Source organism: Carcharodon carcharias, chromosome 11, assembly GCF_017639515.1.
Source record: "Carcharodon carcharias isolate sCarCar2 chromosome 11, sCarCar2.pri, whole genome shotgun sequence".
NCBI classification, from domain to species: domain Eukaryota; kingdom Metazoa; phylum Chordata; class Chondrichthyes; order Lamniformes; family Lamnidae; genus Carcharodon; species Carcharodon carcharias.
Genome location: NC_054477.1, coordinates 53515886 through 53535284, shown reverse-complemented (window position 1 = coordinate 53535284; position 19399 = coordinate 53515886). Strand labels below are relative to the sequence as shown.

Genomic DNA, 19399 nt, shown 5'->3' with positions numbered 1-19399 from the left:
AATATATCTTTACAGATGTATACAGATTTGCAAGGATAACACAAGTTACAAAAGCTATCTTACATGGCGGCATTCCGCAGGGATCGTTCCCTCCGGGACACTCTGGTCCACTCCTCCATCACCCCCTACACCTCAGCCCCCTCCCACAGCACCTTCCCATACAACCACAGAAAATGCAACACCTGCCCCTTTACTTCCCCCCTCCTCACCGTCCCCCGTTAAGAATTTTTAAAAATTGTTAGAGAAGCAGTGGGGCCAATTAGGAACCAAAATGGAGATCTATTAATTCAGGTAGAAGTCTGGGTGAGGTACTATATGAGTACTTTGCTTGATGTTTATCAAGGAAGGGTACATTGAGAAAACTACTGCAAACTAGGAAGTTCTCAGATTACACAAATTATATACCTATACTCTGGAGTTTAGAAAACTGAGAAGTAGTCTCATTGAGTCTGGGGGGAATTTGACCAGGATGGATGCCAAGAGGTTGTCTTCCTAGCTAGGGAGTCTATAACTAGGGGGCATAGTCTCAGGATAGGTGGTCGATCGTTTAAGAATGAAATGAGAAGCAATTTCTTCACTGAGAGGGTTGTGAACCTTTGGAATTCCCTTCCCCAGAGGGCTGTGGATGCTCAGTCAGAGTGTACTCAAGATTGAGATAAATAGATATTTGCAATAGATACAGGAATCAAGAAATATGGGGATCATTGGGAAAATGGAATTGAGGACAAACTTAAGCCATAACCTTATACAATGGGAGAGCCAGTCTCGAGGGGCCTTATATCCTACTCCTGCTCCAATTGCACGGGATGAGAAAAATAAAGAGGTACTAGAAAGACTATTGGTAATTAAAGTGGATAAGTCACCTGACCTGAATGGGATGCAATTAGCTTGCTGAGGGAATTGGGGTACAAACTGCAAAGGTGCTAGCCACAACCTTCCCAAACCCCCTTAGATAGTGGTGAAGCCAGGGGAATAAAGGATTGCAAACATTACACCCTTGCTCAAGAAAGGGTAAAATGGTAAACCAAGCAATTACAGGCCAGTCTTTAACATCAGTGGTGGGAAAGAACAATATTTTGTGAGGAAACTTGCGAAACAAATATGGACTAATCATGGATAGCCACCATAATCATATTTGATTCATTTGACTTTTGATGACATAATAGAAAGGGCAAAAGAGGGCAGTTCAGTTGGTTTTGTGTATATATGCTTTCAGAAAGTGTTTTTAAAGTAACACATAAAAGGCCCATTACCAAAATTAAAGCCCATGGGATAAAAGGTACAGAAGCAACATTGGTACAAAATTAGCTAAGAGACAGTTGCAATGAATGGTTATTTTACAGACTGAAATGAGCATATAGTGGTGGTTCCCAGGGTTCAGTGCTAGGACCAATTGTTTTTGATATACATTAAATGATTTGGACTTGGGACACAGGACACAATTTCAAACTTGCAGTTGACGCTAAACTTGGTAGGTAACAGCAAGGAAGATAGTGATAGACTTAAAGAGTGCGTAGATGGTTGGTGTAATGGGCAGATAAAAGACAAATGAAAGTCAATGCAGAGAAATGTTGGGTGATAAATTTTGGGAAGAATGAGGAAATACAATATAAGCTAAATGGCAGCAAAATAGATACCTGGGGTATTTGTGCACAAATCTTTGCAATTAGCAGGACAGGTTAATAAAGCAGTTAATGAGCTCCATTATCCTCTTATGGGATCCTGGGCTTTATAAACAGAGGTAGGAGCTTGGCCTAAATAGCCAAGTGGTTATGGTACTGGACTTGCAACCCCAAGGTCAAGAGTTCAAATCTCACAATGGCAAACTATGAAACAATGTAACTTCATCTGAAACAGATGGAAATGGGTTTGTACTCGAAAGAATTACCAAAACAAAATATCAGATGGTGTTGGGACACTCACACAATAAACAGAGGTAGAGTACAAAAGTCGGAAAGTTATGCTGAACCTATATAACAGGTTAGTTCAAATCCAGCTAGAGAATTGTGTCCAATTCTGGGCACCATACTTTAAGAAGGATGCGAAGAGTGTACAGAAAGTGATTAAATAAAATGGTTCCATGGACAAGGATTTACAGTTGCATGCAGAGAGAGGGGAAGCTGGAGTTATTCTCGTTAGAGCAGAGAAAGCCAAGAGGAGATTTGACAGAGGTGTTTAAAATCATGAAAAAGGTTAATAAAGCAAAGTTGTTTCCAATGATGGCAGGGTCAGTAACCAGAGGGCACAGATTTAAGGGTGATTGGCAAGAAATTAGAGGCAACAGGAGGTAAAACTGTTTTATGCAATAAGTAGTAAAGAATTGCAATATGTTGTCCGACAGGTGGACACAGATTCAATAGAAGCTTTCAAAAATAAAAGGTAAATATGCAAAGAAGAAAAAAGGCATGTGGGAAAAGTGCTTGGAGCAGGGTTAACTGGATTGGTTTCCAATGGAGCTAGCTCAGAATCAATGGGTTCTTTCTGCATTGTACTATTCTACATTGTGTGAATTTTATCTTCTTAAATGGAAGTTACTTGTGCCAACCCACCATTCTGCAAAGATCAGCTAACCTGGGAATGTAAATCTCCAGCATGGTTTCCTACCTGAAGCCCGCTAGCAGTTAAAATTTGCTCCACGACATCACTGCAAATAACTGTGCTGCCAGTGGAAACTCAGTGGCATTTGGGAAAATATTAAAAGTAAATCATCAGGCCTACCAGACTTAAAAAAAAATCCAGTCCATGTGACCTTCAGATACTTCTGGTTGTCCAAGATACATACTTTGAGGATTGGCAGCATGAGATTCAGCTTAAAAGCACACTTCTATTTAAAATTTCAATGAAAGGGATAGACAAACAAAAGCCACAAAAGGAGTGTATTCCACAGCTGCCTAGAATTTTCTCAATTTTCCATGTAGATTCCCAACAACTGCAGCCATTTCTATTGCTCCCAAACAACCTGTATTAATCTCCACAGGCATGGCTGAACCTACAAGTACTGAATAAATAAATGTTTTCTAATTGAGTATCGGGTCATAACACTAGGATCATGCCAGGCTTTAAAATGTCTTTATAATTCAGCACATTGTCGATCCTAAACCCAAAATAATTAAATGAAAGTAGCAATGAAACTCATAAGAATTATATCTCCCAATAAAAAAAGCTGATGCAATAGCATATCTTACCTCTCTGCACGGAGGACACCACTATAATAAGGGTGATCCCAAGGCATCAACTCCTGCAATGTTAAAAAGTTGTCATTAAAAATTGCTATGATGTACAATGTACATACCACTAATTCAAGATAAAAATGTGACAACACATTTGACAAATGGCTTATCACAGTAAAACAAGACCAAAATTGTTCATTCTTTTTTAATCATTTCTCTCCCCAAATATCAAGCTTGCCACCTCATTCATTAGAATCACTGAACTTTGTCCTTTATGAGTTTTGTTTTTTTTCCAGTCTAGTATTCCCTTGTTTCCATGATGTTTAAAAGCCTCAGCCTGGAAATCTCCTCCTACTTCTTTTTTAAAACCCATTATCAGCAGTAATGCTTTACTGTAGATCCTGAGCAAAAAAAAACTATGCATGTCACAAGCTAATTGCAGAAGAATAGATTTGAAGCTGTTAATATGGAAAATGCAACAAAGTTATCTCTGTCAGGCGAAACAACTAAGTTAGGCATTAATTTTTCTTTGCAACATCTTATTTTGGTAGAAACCAAAAGAAAGTTTGATGGATGCCCAAAACAGGCTTTAAAATTCTGTCCATCCTGTAAACGGTTTAACAGCACCAACTGTATACCAGCTATATCTTTTGTTTTCTTGCTTAGAATTTCAGTAAGTGCTTTATCTGCCAAGGGTTTGTCAAGGACATTTAAAGAAAGAGAAAGTAATCCTTTAACAAAGGGTGGCTTCGCTTGACAGACATCACTCTACTGAAAGTGAATCTTCATATCTGTGAACACAGCTTACACGAATGACAAAAGCATAACAGGTTAGGATAGTTCAGTTATATCAACAGCAACAGATAAGGCAGATAACACACCATAACAAAAGTTGCAAAAGCAAAATACTGTGGATGCTAGAAATCTGAAATAAAAACAGTAAATGCTACAAATACTAAGTAGCTCAGGCAGCTGGAGAGAGAAATAAAGTTAACATTTCAGGGCGTTCTTTCATCTGAATGCTTATAAAAGTTACTGTTTTTGCCCTAATCATCCATGAGCTATGCATATGAGTGGACATTATTCACAATCTAGAGGAACAGTAACCTTTGAAACGGCAAGCTCAACACTGGCAGGTATTTGGCATTTAATGTAGTAGTTTTGATTTGACTTAAATTCCGCTCTTATTTTGACCTACAAATGATTCCAGGCACAAGCCTCAGCCATGCAACCAACGTTCCTGTCTTTGTTGGTCTTAAAAATTTGGCTATTTACAGATCCTACTGATTTACTTGAGTAGTCATACTTGTGAGTGAAACAGCTTCTAATCCTGTTTACAGGTTACTGCTCAATTTAGAATATATTGGATTTCTTTTTTCAGCTTTCTAGGATTCAACTTCATTTGTAGATTGCTACATAGTTTGAAACTCACTTGATTCAATATGCACTAAACAATAATCTGAAGTAGTCCTTGGTATTTCGCCATTATATATTTGGTGATTTTCCAATACACACAAAGCATGGAATCTACAATTATGATAAAAACCCGTAAGAGACTAGATACACGACAAGATGCAATACCTTTAATGGTCAATAAACTGAGTTACAAACATATGTACCTTGGAGGTAATATAATCTATCCCCAAGTTGCACATTTAGTCTCGCTTTCTTAAACACTTGAGTGAGGTTCACTGTTCGGTGGCAGATTCATCATACTAGTTGTCATATTCAACAGAGTTGTTCTAAGGACTCATGAAAATGTTGACAACATTTTTTCTGAAATTTCACTTACCCCAGTCAAGAAAGTAGGATGTAATATTAGACAGGTGCTAACTTTCTGGTGCAAAGGGAAACTTGCAAAACTCAGGAAGTGAGTGATATAGCATCCATTAAAGGCTTTTGCTCTGAACTTTTTAAAAATCCCACCCATCCTTTATTCCTTAAAATGACTCCTGACACTAGATCCTTTTGAGATAAAATGCAAGTTTTGATTGATTTAGAATTGAAACTGTGGATTAACAGAGATCCAATGTAGCAATTTTACAAAATTTTAGGAAGGACAGTTCACACAATGCAGCTCAGTGAACCAAGCTGGAAGACAGGATGTGGATGCAGCCTCGTGTGCATATCCTCTCCTTCCCACTTCTCCTACCCTCTTATGTTCTCTTCACGACTCCCTTTTCTCCTCCACCCCAAAGGCAGTGCTACCAGATCATCCACGAATACAATAAAACTGATGGTAGTCAAAAGCAGTTCAACACCAGTAAAAGATTGCTGTCAGAACTTAGAATTTAGTTGTAGAAAGCTGAAAGAAGGCTTAAAAAAAACCTTCCAGAACTTAAATAACAAAATCAGCAACTAACTTACATTGAAGATGAATCCTTTAAATAACACTTCAGTTTCATTGCTGTCTGTTGGCACCACACATTACCAAATTTATCATGCGGTGTGTCAAGCATTGGGGCAGCTTTGCTTAACACAGTCTTACAATAAGGAGGACCTTAATTGATTATAGCAAGCCTTTTACATGCTTCCAACACATATCCTGGATGTTTATGCAGAAGTCTGACCCAAAAAAACAGATGGCATACATGCAACACAGAATGAGCAAGAGCAAAGTGCACCCAACTGATATCCCTTCCACCTGCTCAGCTTCATTCACTAAAGCTATGTTCCGAACCACCTCTATTGGGTTTGCTTCATACTGGCTAAAAAGGTTCTCTTGAATGCATTTTAGGAATTCTGCTGCATTTATGCCTTTCACACTAATTCCATGCTAGCTGATATCACCCACTATTATTAATGCTCTATTGCTTTTGCACTTCTCAGAGATTAGCCTGCATATGCATTCTTCTCATCCCCACTGTTTGGGGGTCAATAGTACGCTCCCAGTAATGATTGCTCCTTTTTTGTTTTTCAGTTCAACCCATGTGGCCTCATTTAATGATTCTTCTGCCATATCATCCCTCCTGACAGTTGTAACTGTTACTTCAATCAATAATGACTTTTTCATTCCCTCTCTATTTCATCTGAAAAGCCTGTAGCTATCCATGTTAAGCTGCTCCTCCTGCTCTCCTTTGAGCCATATCTCAGTAATAGCTATAATGTCATACTCCCACTTGTCAATCAGTGCTCTCAGGTCATCTGCTTTATTTCCAACACTTCTTGCATTGAAGTATATACCATTTAGCACTGCCAAACATCCTTGCTGTCTACTTTCTAGCTTTTGTTTCCTCTCCCTTCCAAACACATACAAATTCTCTGCCTTCATTTCCAACTCCTCTCTTCTCTTTCTTCAAAAACACTCTAGGGTCCCATCCCCATGCCAAGTTAATTTAGACCCTTCTCAACAATACTAGCAAAACTGCAAAGGGTATTTGTCCCGGTCTTGTTAAAGTACATGCTGTTTGGTTTGTACAGGTCCCACCTCCTTCAGAAGCAATCTCATTGCCTCAGGAATCTAAATCAATGAAGAGTGCAGGAAAGCATGCCAGGAGCAGCACCAGGCATACCTAAAAATGAGGTGTCAAAAATGAAACTACACAGGACTACTTGTGTGCCAAACAACATAAGCAGCAAAGCGACAGACTGTGCTAAGCGATTCTGCAACCACAGATCAGATCTAAGCTCTGCAGTCCTGCCACATCCAGTCATGAATGATGCTGGACAATTAACAACTCATCGGAGGAGGAGGCTCCACAAATATCCCCATCCTCTATGACAGGTGAAGCCCAGCACATCAGTGCAAAAGATAAGGCAACAATCTTCAGCCAGAAGTGCAGAGTGGATGATCCATCTTGGCCTCCTCCGCGGGTCCCCAGCATCACAGATGCCAGTCCTCAGCCAATTCAATTCACTCCACATAATATTAAGAAACAGCTGAAGGCACTGGATACTGTAAAGGCTAAGGGCCCTGATAATATTCCAGCAATAGTACTGAAGACTTGTGCTCCAGAACTTACCACATCTCTAGCCAAGCTTTTCCAGGACAGCTACAAGACTGGCATCTACCTGGCAATGTGGGAAATTGCCCAGGTACATCCTGTACACAAAAAGCAGGACAAATCCATGCCAGCCAATTGCTGCCCCTTAAGTCTACTCTCGATCATCAGTAAAGAAATGGAAAGGATCATCAACAGTGCTATCAAATTGCACTTGCTTAATAATAACCTGCTCCCTGGTGCTCAATTTGATTCCGCCAGAGCCACTAAGCTCCTGACCTCATTACAGCCTTGGTTCAAACATGAACAAAAGAGCTGAACCCCAGAGGTGAGATGAGAGTGACTACACTTGACATCAAGGACCTAGAAAAACTGAAGTTAATAGAAATCAGGGGGAAAACTCTCTGCTGGCTTGAGTGATAGCTAGCACAAAGGAAGATGGTTGTGGTTGTTGGAGGTCAATCCTCTCAGTTCCAGGACATCACTGCAGGAGTTCCTCAGGGTAGTGTCCTAGGCTCAACCATCTTCATCAATGATCTTCCTTCCATCATAAGATCAGAAGTGGGGATGTTGGCTGATGATTGCACCATTCGCAACTCCTCAGATACTGAAGTATTCCATGTCCAAATGCAACAAGACCTGGACGATATCCAGGCTTGGGCTGACAAGTGGCAAGTAACATTTGGCCACATAAGTGCCAGGCAACGACCATCTCCAACAAGAGAGAATCTAACCATCGCCCCATGATGCTCAATGACATTACCATTGCTGAATCCCGCACCAACAACATCCGGGGGGTTTCCATTGGTCAGAAACTGGACTGGACTAGCCATATAAATACTGTTGCTACAATAACAGGTCAGAGGCCAGGAATCCTGTGACAAATAACTCATCTCCTAATTCCCCAAAGTCTGTCCACCATCTACAAGGCACAAGTCAGGAGTGTGATTGAATACTCCCCACTTGCCTGGATGAGTGCAGCTCCAACAATACTCGAGAAGATGGACACCATCCAGGACAAAACAGCCCGCTTGATTGGCACCCCATCCACACATTCACTACCTCCATCACCGATGCACAGTGACAGCAGTGTGTACCATCTACAAGATGCACTGCAGGAACTCGCCAAACCTCCTTACAGAGCAACTTCCAAACAGACGACCACTACCATCTAGAAGGACAAGGGCAGCAGGTATATGGGAACACCACCAGCTGCAAGTTCCCCTCCAAGCCACTCACTAGAACAACATCTAATCTATTTTCAGCTTTAAAGTTGGGATGGGATGAAAAACTAAATATAAAAGGTGGAGGAATGTACAAACATCTATAGAATAATGAAGGCTATCCATTTAGATTTCACAGAACAGAAAAAGTTGTGTAACAGTGAATCATCCAGCTCACCTTGAGCAACATCACAGGAGATATGTTAGCATGAAATAATATTTCCAGGTCAGGAATGGCCTCACAGAATAAACAAACAATCTGAGCTGTGGGAATCCAGTGAGGTAACACCAAGGGCAGAATTCTTACCTCAATGGGCAGGCAGGCTCCACTGGCTTGGTGGCGGGCAGGCAGCCAAACCCCGCCGCCGAAATGGGGCCCACTTCCATTTTGAGCGGGCGGGCCAAGTAAAGCACGAACAGTGGCCTTCCCGACAGGAAGCGCTATGTGCTTCCTGTGCAGGGGGTGGAGGGAATCCCCATCTGTCAAAGTGCGCTCTTTTACGCATGCGTGAAAGAGCACACTGCTCCCTGAGCCAAGTTCTGTCTCAGGGAGATTCATGAGAGGTAAGTAAACTCTAAAAATAGATAAATAAAACATATCCCCCTCATATGACAATGTCACACGAGATGGAACATGTTAATAATATACACGAAATTTATTAAATTTTTTAAAAACGGCCATGAAAGTTCATCCCGCCAGTGGATGAAGTTTCATCAATAATCTGCAGCCTGCTGGGGCTCCTGGCCTGCTCGCCAGCCTTAAGGTTGGCCGGGCAGCGTGTTTAATAAGGTTAATTAGCCTGTCAATGGCCTTAATTGGCCATTGACAGGTCGGTGGGAGGACAGCTGATTTCGCTGTCCGCCCGCCTTCGTGAATATTTAAAGGGACTGAGATGACGTCGGGGGGGCCCCCTGATGTCGTCCCGCGTCATTTTCTCCTCGGTGAGCGGGCCCCACCCCCAAATCACAGAGGGGAAAATCCTGACCTAAAAATTACGTTTGAGTCTCTTCAAGCACCTCAATTATCCAGCAGTTTCTAGGCCGCGTAGCTCCTGGTAAAAAAAAAAATGCTCCAACAGCATCTTGGGGTTACAGAACATTCCACGGGCATATTACGCCAATGTTTTTTTTCTCAATCAAAAGAATAAACAAAGAAGACCATAGCGCAAATAAACTGATTTAGATAATGAGAAAAATACTTACACAATTTTTTGGATTTAGTTTTTTCTTCATTTCTTGCATCATACAAAAATCTTTTTCAGTTCTGTAAAATAAAAGGTATCTGATATAAGTCCCATTGAACCCAGACGTTTGTATATACACACGTGAAACAACAAGAAACATGAAAATCAATGCTAGCATAACGATTTGCACTTATGTAGCACTTTTAATGTAGTAAAATATCCCATTGCACTGCACAGGTGTTTTATCAAACAAATATTGACACCGAGTGACCAAAAGCTTAGGCAAGGAGCTAGCTTTAGAGAGGGGGGTGTTGGAGGACAGAAGGGCGGGGGGGTGTTGGAGGACAGAAGGGCGGGGGGGGTGTTGGAGGACAGAAGGGCGGGGGGGGTGTTGGAGGACAGAAGGGCGGGGGGGGTGTTGGAGGACAGAAGGGCGGGGGGGGTGTTGGAGGACAGAAGGGCGGGGGGGGTGTTGGAGGACAGAAGGGCGGTGGGGTGTTGGAGGACAGAAGGGCGGGGGGGGTGTTGGAGGACAGAAGGGCGGGGGGGGGGGGTGTTGGAGGACAGAAGGGCGGGGGGGGTGTTGGAGGACAGAAGGGCGGGGGGGGTGTTGGAGGACAGAAGGGCGGGGGGGGTGTTGGAGGACAGAAGGGCGGGGGGGGTGTTGGAGGACAGAAGGGCGGGGGGGGTGTTGGAGGACAGAAGGGCGGGGGGGGTGTTGGAGGACAGAAGGGCGGGGGGGGTGTTGGAGGACAGAAGGGCGGGGGGGGTGTTGGAGGACAGAAGGGCGGGGGGGGTGTTGGAGGACAGAAGGGCGGGGGGGGTGTTGGAGGACAGAAGGGCGGGGGGGGTGTTGGAGGACAGAAGGGCGGGGGGGGTGTTGGAGGACAGAAGGGCGGGGGGGGTGTTGGAGGACAGAAGGGCGGGGGGGGGTGTTGGAGGAGAGAAGGGCGGGGGGGGTGTTGGAGGAGAGAAGGGCGGGGGGGGTGTTGGAGGAGAGAAGGGCGAGGGGGGGTGTTGGAGGACAGAAGGGCGGGGGGGGTGTTGGAGGACAGAAGGGCGGGGGGGGTGTTGGAGGAGAGAAGGGGGGGTGTGGGAGGAGAGAAGGGGGGGTGTGGGAGGAGAGAAGGGGGGGGTGTGGGAGGAGAGAAGGGGGGGTGTGGGAGGAGAGAAGGGGGGGTGTGGGAGGAGAGAAGGGGGGGTGTGGGAGGAGAGAAGGGGGGGTGTGGGAGGAGAGAAGGGGGGGTGTGGGAGGAGAGAAGGGGGGGGGTGTTGGAGGAGAGAAGGGGGGAGGTGTTGGAGGAGAGAAGGGGGGAGGTGTTGGAGGAGAGAAGGGGGGAGGTGTTGGAGGAGAGAGGGGGGGCGGGGACCAGGGCGAGAGAGGGGGGGGTGCCTGATCGAGAGAGGAGGGGGGCTGGTGGTGCCTGGGTGAGGGGGAGGAAGAGGGCGAGAGGGAGGGAGAGGTCGAGAGGGAGAGCCCCCTAAAACGCATTTAATTTGCAGCCTGCATCCAAGTGCTGAAAAATTCTAGGGCATTTGGCGACATATTTATGTTTTAGCGCTCCCCGGCATGTGCTCGTGTACTTCCATCAGTCTGTGCTGTCTTGTTGCCCCCTACCTGCACTGGAACCCTTGCCCAGGCACAGCACTGAAAGCCAGATGGGAAAAAGTGACTTATCTGTGCCCCCCACCACCCCCACGAATGCACAGCACCTCTTCCTTGATGTCCCATGGATGATCCTCACGAGCGTTGCGCAAGGCTGTGTGCGTTCACCTCCAAGTTCCCCTTGAAGTTAAACTCGCGAAGCGCACGCCTTTTAAAGACACTCATAAATCACGTTGTTCCAAAGCCATGCCGACATGGGAAGTAAATTTGAAGTGGGGGGATGATTCCAGCATGCAGGCATAATGAGATGCAGCAACTGCATTAAAATTAAGTTCCCGACGTTGGTCAGCAAGAAACATGACCCGCCACTGAAGGGCAGAGTGGATGATCACAAACTGGTTTCACGACTGCCAAAAATTGGTTTACGCCTTCTCACCATATTGTCCACTCATGCTGCCAAACATGCCCGTCTTGTATATTAATCCTTCTTATGGCACTTTATCAAATGCCTTCTGGAAATTCAAGTATATTCATCCACAAGTTCCCCTTCATCTACCCTACTAGTTACCTTCTCAAAGAACTCTAATAAATTGAATATGATTTCCCTTTCATAAAACCATGTTGACTTTGGTTGATCACACAATGATTTTCTATGTGCATTGTTAAGGTGCTCTCAATAATAGGTTCCATTCTTTATGCAACAAAAGCTGTCAAACTAAGTGGCCTGTAGCTTTCCCTTTTCCTCCTGTGACTAGCAGTGTTACATTTACTATCTTCCAATCCGCTGGGACCATTCTAGAATCTAGGGAATTTTGAAAAATTATAACCAGCGCATCCACTATCTCTGCACCTATTTCTTTAGGAACCTAAGGGTGTACGCCACCAGGACCTGAGGATTTTAGTCCCTTAGGTGTCTCCAGTACTTTCCCCCTGCTGATATTAATTACCTGAATTTCCTCATCCTTATTATACAAAATATTTCTTCAATGTCTTTGCCATTTCCTCAATCCTCGTGATAATTTCTCCTGTCTCTGCCTCAAAGGGACCAACATTTATGTTAGCTACTCTCATCCTTTTTATGTATTCGTAAAAGTTATGATCTGTTTTCACATTACTGGCTAGTTTACTCTCATTCCACTTTCCCTCCTTATTTATCAACTTTTTGGTGTTCCTTTGCTGGCTCCTGAAACAGTCCCAATCCTCAGACTTGCTACTATCCATGGCAACATTATAAGACTCTTAATCTAATATTATACTTAACCTCCATAGTAAGCGACGGATGGATATTTCTTGATAAATTGTTTCTCAATAGGATATATTTTTGTTGAACATTTTGAATTGCTTCTTTAAATCTTTCCCACTTCACAGGGTTATAGAGCTGGAAGAGGTTACAGAGATAGGGAGGGAAGAGATCATTAAGGGATTTGAAAAACAATAAGAATTTTAAAATCAAGGTGCTATCAGATTAAGCTAATGAGCACAAGGATGATGAGTGGCTGGAACTTGGTGTGTGTTAGGATATAGACAGAAGAGTTTTGGATAATTCAAGTCTACAGAGTTTGGAGGGCAGCCAGCAGAGCATTGCAATAATTGAGTCTGGAGGTAGCAAAGGCATAAATGAGGGGTTCAGCAGAAGATGAACTGAAGCAAGAGGCAGAGACAGGAAAAGTTACAGAGATGGAAGTATGGAGTGTTGGAGATCGAGAAAATCTAGGGTCAGAAGCTCAGGTCAGAGTCAAATAGGATGGCAAGGTTGTAAACAATCTGGCTCAGTGTCAGAAAATGGCCATAGAGAACGTTAGAGTGCATGGCTAGGAAGAGGAAGAATTGAAAACAATTGTTTTGGCCGGTCTAATATTTAATTGGAGGAAATTTCTTCTCAGCCAATACTGGACGTCAGAAAAGCAGCTTGACAGATCAGTGAAACAAATCAATGAGGCAGCAGAGGAATCAAGTGAGATGTTGGTGACTAAGAGCTGGATATCATTAATGGCAGTGTGGAACCTTACTTGCTTTTAGATGAAGTCACCTAGAACTGTTAGTTATAATGGAGCTTGAATTTAAAAAAGGTGGGGATATTGTCAATTTAATATGTGCAAGAAATAAGCCAGTCAGGTTCCTTAAGGTAACAAGTAAACAGAGTTAGTTATATTGTTAAAACTCAATCAGGTAAAGATACAGGAATTAACAAAAGGTTTAAAACGTACAAATAAGTCTAACTACCTGAATGAAAAAAAAAACCACACAAACTGTGGAAGGAATAGGTTCTAAGAAGGGTATTTTAACTCTTCGGAATGAAGTCTATCTAAGCACTGTACACAGAGTATATGCTGCTTTACATACAATGCGCTCTGTAAATAAATGTACTTCAGTCTGCAGATATGTTATTTCCCTACACGTTCACTTTCTCCTAAGAAATTTACACTTTATAACCTTGCACATCAGCAAATCAGCTGCAAGATTTTTGGTTTTGAGAAAGTGTGAAGGACAAACTTAAACATGTGCAGTTATACAATTCTTAAAGACAAAGTACTAATAAAGACAGAGATAAAACCTAGAGTCCATAGTAACAAAGGGGCGAACAAACCTACCTTTTAGATAACTTTTCCGACAATTTTGTGAGGAAATACATCACGGTTTCTGAAAGAAGAATAACATCCCAGCTAATAAGCAGCATTGATATTATAAATAAAAACACCACAACCATGGCGTGCTTTACCTGGGTCCTTAGCCATTGTGCCCTTTAATGCTCTGTGTGCAAAGCTCTCATAACCAACTAAATGTGCCAGTTGGTTCCTACAAGCCAACAGTTGGTCCAAACAGAGTAGCATTTCAGGGTTGGGGTACAGGAAGATCTTGTAGGCAGCTTCGCGCACCTAGAGGGCATATATAGGAACATTTTAGACATTTGGGGAAAAAAAAAATGATTCACCAAGATCAACAAAAAGAACTTGTTGCAATACACATATACAAGTACATGTTTATTTTCTCCCTTCCCCAATGGCATAGTGAAAAAAAAGCACCAAAGGACTACATTTTACAGATAAGCAGGTCAATGCTGTTAGCAGATCTCAGTCTAGATGGCAGCACAGTAGTATAGCTTGCCTTAGTTCCATTAAGGGAAATAAAGATATCAGTAACTCCTGTATATGTGCAAGTCTAATACTCTCTATGTCACATAGTCAGCCAAGTGTCACTTTTTAAGATTGCTTACAAATATATGATGCTAGGAGGCTATCAGCATCCCGACATGAACCAGTTTATTTACAAAAGGGGAATGGGGGTGAAAAAAGTATTTTTGTCCAGACGCTGCCAGACCTGAGTAGTTCCAGCAATTTGTTTTTTTTAAGCTCATACTTAATCTGCCTTCTCACATGGCAGGAAATCTGCTGTCCTTACCTGGTCTCCAGACCCACAGCAATATGGTTGACTCTTAAATGCCCTCTGAACAAGGGCGATTAGGGTTGAGTAATGAATGCAGGCCAGCGATGCCCACATCCTGTCAACGAATTAAAAAAAAACCACTTCCCCCATCAGTCTCTTTCTTTACAACCTGAAATTGGTCTGAACATGCACCTCTTACTTCCCTCAACAACACCCCCTAACCCAATACCCCCACTCTCGCCCAACCTCGTCCTCACTACAACTTAACCATTCCTTCCTCCTTTCAGATACCAAAGAATTATAACCTGACCATGGAGAAGCAAAAACTGGACAAGGGAGACGAGACTGATGACAAAAAAAAGAGTCACTCATTTTGATACTTGCAGCCACCAGCTGAGATCCTGGTACTGTGTGTACTTTAGAAGGTAGCTTTGAGCTGGGATCTTCACATGTTCAGATGGCACGAATGGCTTGCAGCCATGGCTGAACAAACATATAATGGTTTACAGGAGTCAACAAAATTGGATGTTTTGATTAGCATTGAGCCATAGAGCTTTATAGCACAAAAAGTGGCAATTTAGCCTAACGTATCTGTGCTGGACAGATCTTGTTAGATCTGTTGCCTTACTCTCTCCTGCATCTGTTTTTGCTTCAATATTGTTTGAATCATATCTGTTTAAACTGGATTTTTCTATTTTTAAAAATATGGAAGGACATTGCTGTATTTGGTGGCTGCCAGAGTTTTTTTTGAAAAGGGTCATAAGTTCACCTTGGAACTGTCAACAAGCAGGCCTCATCTAAGCAATCACCTGAGCCATATTGTAAACCATTATACGTTTATTCAGCCAGGATTATCATTGGTACAGTGGTGCATTTCCACACATGCACCAACTGAAATTTTATACTTTTATCAAAACAATCAACGTATTAAAATTGGTACATCTGTTACTACTTCCATTTTAAAAGTTCCGGCTCAACATCTACCCAAGGAATTTTCTACTTTAAATGTATCCATGGAAACTGGTTGCATTTATATGGTTTTGGTCATGATGTCTGTAGATGGCACTCGAATAGGATTTATTCAAAGTTGTGTAGTGCCTCACATGGAGATGTGATTATAGAATATACCCACTGACTAAGCACCTACAACTGTCAGGGGTAGAGAGTTCCAAAGATTCATAAAGCTTGAAATGCAGAAATTTCTCTTCATCCTGACTCCTAAATGGTTGACCCCTAGAAACTATGATCCCATAGCTCTATACTCTTTAGCCAGGAAAAATATCCACTCAGCTTCAGGATCGCAAAGTTGCTCACAGGGTATGCAACTCCCAGCCGAAATTTAAGAAGCAGAGTCATGCAGTATAATTTTAACCAACAGCAACTTTTGTCAGTTTCTTCACCTTTTTTACCCCCAGTTTATTGCTTCTTTATTGCTTCAAATTAGCATACAGCAATTTGAAATTATTCTAGTGACACAGAACAACTTCCAAGACCAGAAGGGAGAAGTGCAACGTCAATTTAATCAAATTTACATAAAAACTCCAAAGAAAATTAGACGGTTACAAAGCACCTGAAAAAAAATTATGGAGAAAGGTTGACCCCTCACAGGCAATGACTAGAGGTATGAAAGGCTTAACGAAATTGAAAAGGGGTTGATAAGGTAGATAAGATGATGTTTCCACTTGTGGGGGAGACCAAAGCCAGGGGGCCTTACTATAAGATAGTCACCAGTAAAACCAATAGGAAATTCCAGAAAAAGTTTATATCCAAAGAGGGATAAAAATATCAAACTCTCTCCCACACCAGGCAAATAGCATAGATACATTTAAGGGCAAATTAGGGAGAAAGGAATAAAAGTTTACACTGATATACTTAGATAAAGGAGGGATTGGAAGAGGCCTGGGTGGAGAATAAATGGCAGCACGGACCAACTGGCGTGAATGGCCTGCTTTTGTGCTGTAAGCTTTATATAATGTCTCAAATTATAAAGAAATCTCTGATCACTGGGTGGCTCTGCAAAGCAATTTATAAAATTTCAGTGGAACTGTGAACTTTCTTGATTCTCCTCACTCATAAATATTTAAGTCAGAGCTCATGGAGTTGGGCAAAGGTCATATTAACATGAATGGAGGATTTATTAACAGATAGGAAGCAGAGAGCAAGGATAAGTGGGCATTTTCAAACTGACAGACTAAAACTAGTAGAATGCCACAAGGGTCAGTGCTGAGGCTTCAGGTAATTCCAAACTATATTAAAACGAACACACCAAGAGTAATGTTAACATAGTTTGCTTATGATACAAAGCTATGTGAAAATGTAAGCTACTAGAAGAACAAAAAGAGGCTGCAAAGAGATAGGGGAGAATTTTCCACCCGCCTGCAGGGGGGGAGGTGGGGTTGTGCAGGGGCGAGCAGGCGTGAGCACTCCCGATCGGGTGCGTGCCACCATTTTATGTGGGCAGGCCAATTAATGCCCGCCCAGTATGACACACACCCAGAAGCGCTGAGCGTTCCCTGTGCAGGCGGGGGAGGGTTCCCTGAGAGGTTCTCTGCGCTCTTTAGTGCATGTGCGCAAAAGAGTGCAGAGATCTCCCCGAGGCACGGAGGTGCCTCAGGGAGATTGGTTTCAGTGCTAAAGTTTGAAAGTAAGGTTTGTAATACTTTTAAAATATGTCTCCTTATATGAGACTATCACATGAGCTGGGACATGTCAAAGAATAAAAGTATAAACTGTTATTGCATTGTAAAACACTTCATGAAATCTCATCCTGCCCGTGGACGAGGTTTCATGAAAAATGCTTAGGCCGCCTGGGCTCTTAGCTTGCCCGCCAACCTTAAGGTTGGACGGGCAGCATTAACAGCTTTAATTACTTTGTTAAGGGCCCTAATAGGCCTTTGACAGTTCAGCGGGTGCGCAGTTGATGCGACTACACCCCCACTAAACTGACAATCTAAATGACACACGGTGACGTCAGGACGCCCACCCAACATCACCGCGCGTTATTTTATGCGTCGGCGAGTGGGCCCTGCCCCCGCTCACACATGGGAAAATTCTTCCCATAGAGACAGATTTAGCGAATGGGCAACAAGGTGGCAGAGTATACTGTCAGGAAGTGCGAGGTATTCACTAGCAGCAAGAACAGAAAAGAATTTTTTTAACTGCATGAAGCTTCGAGATGTTGATGTTCAGAGAGATTTGAGTGGACCCATACAAGGAACACAATACAGGCACGGCAAGCAATTAGTAAGGCAAATGGTATCTTGACTTTTATTGCAAGGGGCAAAGGGGATTGGAGAACAAGAATAAGGAAGTCACATTACATTGAGCAGGGATTTGGTGAGACCTGGTGTGCTGTGTGCAGTTTTGGTCTCCATATTTAAGAAAGGATATAGTGGCACTGGAGAGGTGGTACACTAAAGGCTCACTAGGTTGGTTCCCCAATCTCTGATATGACACTGAGCTTAGACTGCTATAGAAATACACACTTCAGCCTGGGATCTCAAGCCTCCAAGCAATGAGTGGAGTAATATATTTTGAAGCTAAACAAAGATTCAAAATTATCACCAATGGTACAAAATACAAAAAACAATGGGGTAACGTTGAAATGGTTGGACACACTATATCTACATAAGTCTACACTGCTGTGATGTCTGCTGTCATGCCATGGCTAAAAAGTAGTGTATGGTGGTAGTTGCACCTTTTAAACCAAATGCTGCCCATCACAAATTGTAATTCATGCTAGATTTTGTATGGTTGGAATCAATTGTAATTCTGAAGTGAAAAGAAAACGAGCTAGATCCAAAACCAATTATACAACTGATTAATTATGTTGCTGCCTCTCTTTGTGCACCTGGCTCCATGGGTTCCAGTCACCTCTTTGTCTACTGTTACTCCCTCTCCCAGCCTGTTGTCTCTAACTTCCTGCTGCTCAGTTTCAATTCCCAACTGCAGCACCATTCCCTCTTCCTGAGCCAGCAGGTGGACATCACAACTCTCTGGCTCTGGTGGAATTCTCTCCCTGATGTTAATGTTGGAAGAGCTCTGAGGGAATGACAGGACAAGTGCATGACCAGTCTTGTTTTAACAAAAGTCAAATTTGTACCATTTTGTCCTAGCAAAGGAGACAGATACATTTATACCATGGTTAGCAAGAACTAGAATCCAGTAGTCCATCAAGCATACCGCTTACCCTGCAGTCCTTACAACATTTTCATATGCAAATCATTTAAACATCTTCTACTACAAATGCAAAATTAACCTTAACTAGAACATCTTTTGGTTACTGCAAGTCTTTTGCAATTGCATCACAATGAATGATTAGATCTATGTATTAAATATATGAAGCAGATGATCTACAAAGTGCATACACACACAGAAAGGAAGTAATCGCTCTAAACATTGTCCAAAAGATCAAACTTACCAAGTCATCGGGTGAATCTGCATGAAGGCCATTAACATGAACATGATTCTTTTGCATTGAGAAGTAGTGACGAATGTGTTCTGGGATAGCACTTCGGTCAATCTTGTTTGGGAGGTGAGTGCCCAGTAGAAAACTATTGTTCAAGTCCAGCATCTGAACGTTAAGGTTTACCACCCTTTTACGCTATAAAGACAAAAGACACATCATATTCATAGATATGTGAGAGAGGAGTAGGAAGCAAATATCGTGGGGAGGGACAGAACAGTGTAACTTTAAGACATAATTTAGCTATTACAATTGATTTCACAGGTGCGAATTACAGGAAATCACATAAATAATCCATGAAATGCCACTTATCAAAATTAATGAATAGGAACTTATAAGCTGTATACGCAACACACTTCCTGAATACAGATTAGCCCTCTCATCTTCTATATCAACTATGTTATTCAGGGGAGATACAAGTCAGCC

At 42.5% G+C, this 19399-nt stretch overlaps 1 protein-coding gene across 4 annotated transcripts in view; it reads right to left on the bottom strand.

Annotated features, from left to right (window-relative positions):
- Nucleotides 1-19399, bottom strand: part of mipepa (mitochondrial intermediate peptidase a) — a 234065-nt gene that overhangs the window by 201404 nt on the left and 13262 nt on the right. For all 4 annotated transcript variants that reach the window (XM_041200012.1, XM_041200015.1, XM_041200016.1 and 1 more), the window contains exons 6-10: nt 18929-19111; nt 13844-14000; nt 13716-13764; nt 9538-9598; nt 3186-3238 (exon numbers count right to left, since the gene is read on the bottom strand). In XM_041200012.1, the coding sequence (XP_041055946.1) occupies nt 3186-3238; nt 9538-9598; nt 13716-13764; nt 13844-14000; nt 18929-19111 (503 nt within the window). The remainder of the gene's footprint in view (nt 1-3185; nt 3239-9537; nt 9599-13715; nt 13765-13843; nt 14001-18928; nt 19112-19399) is intronic.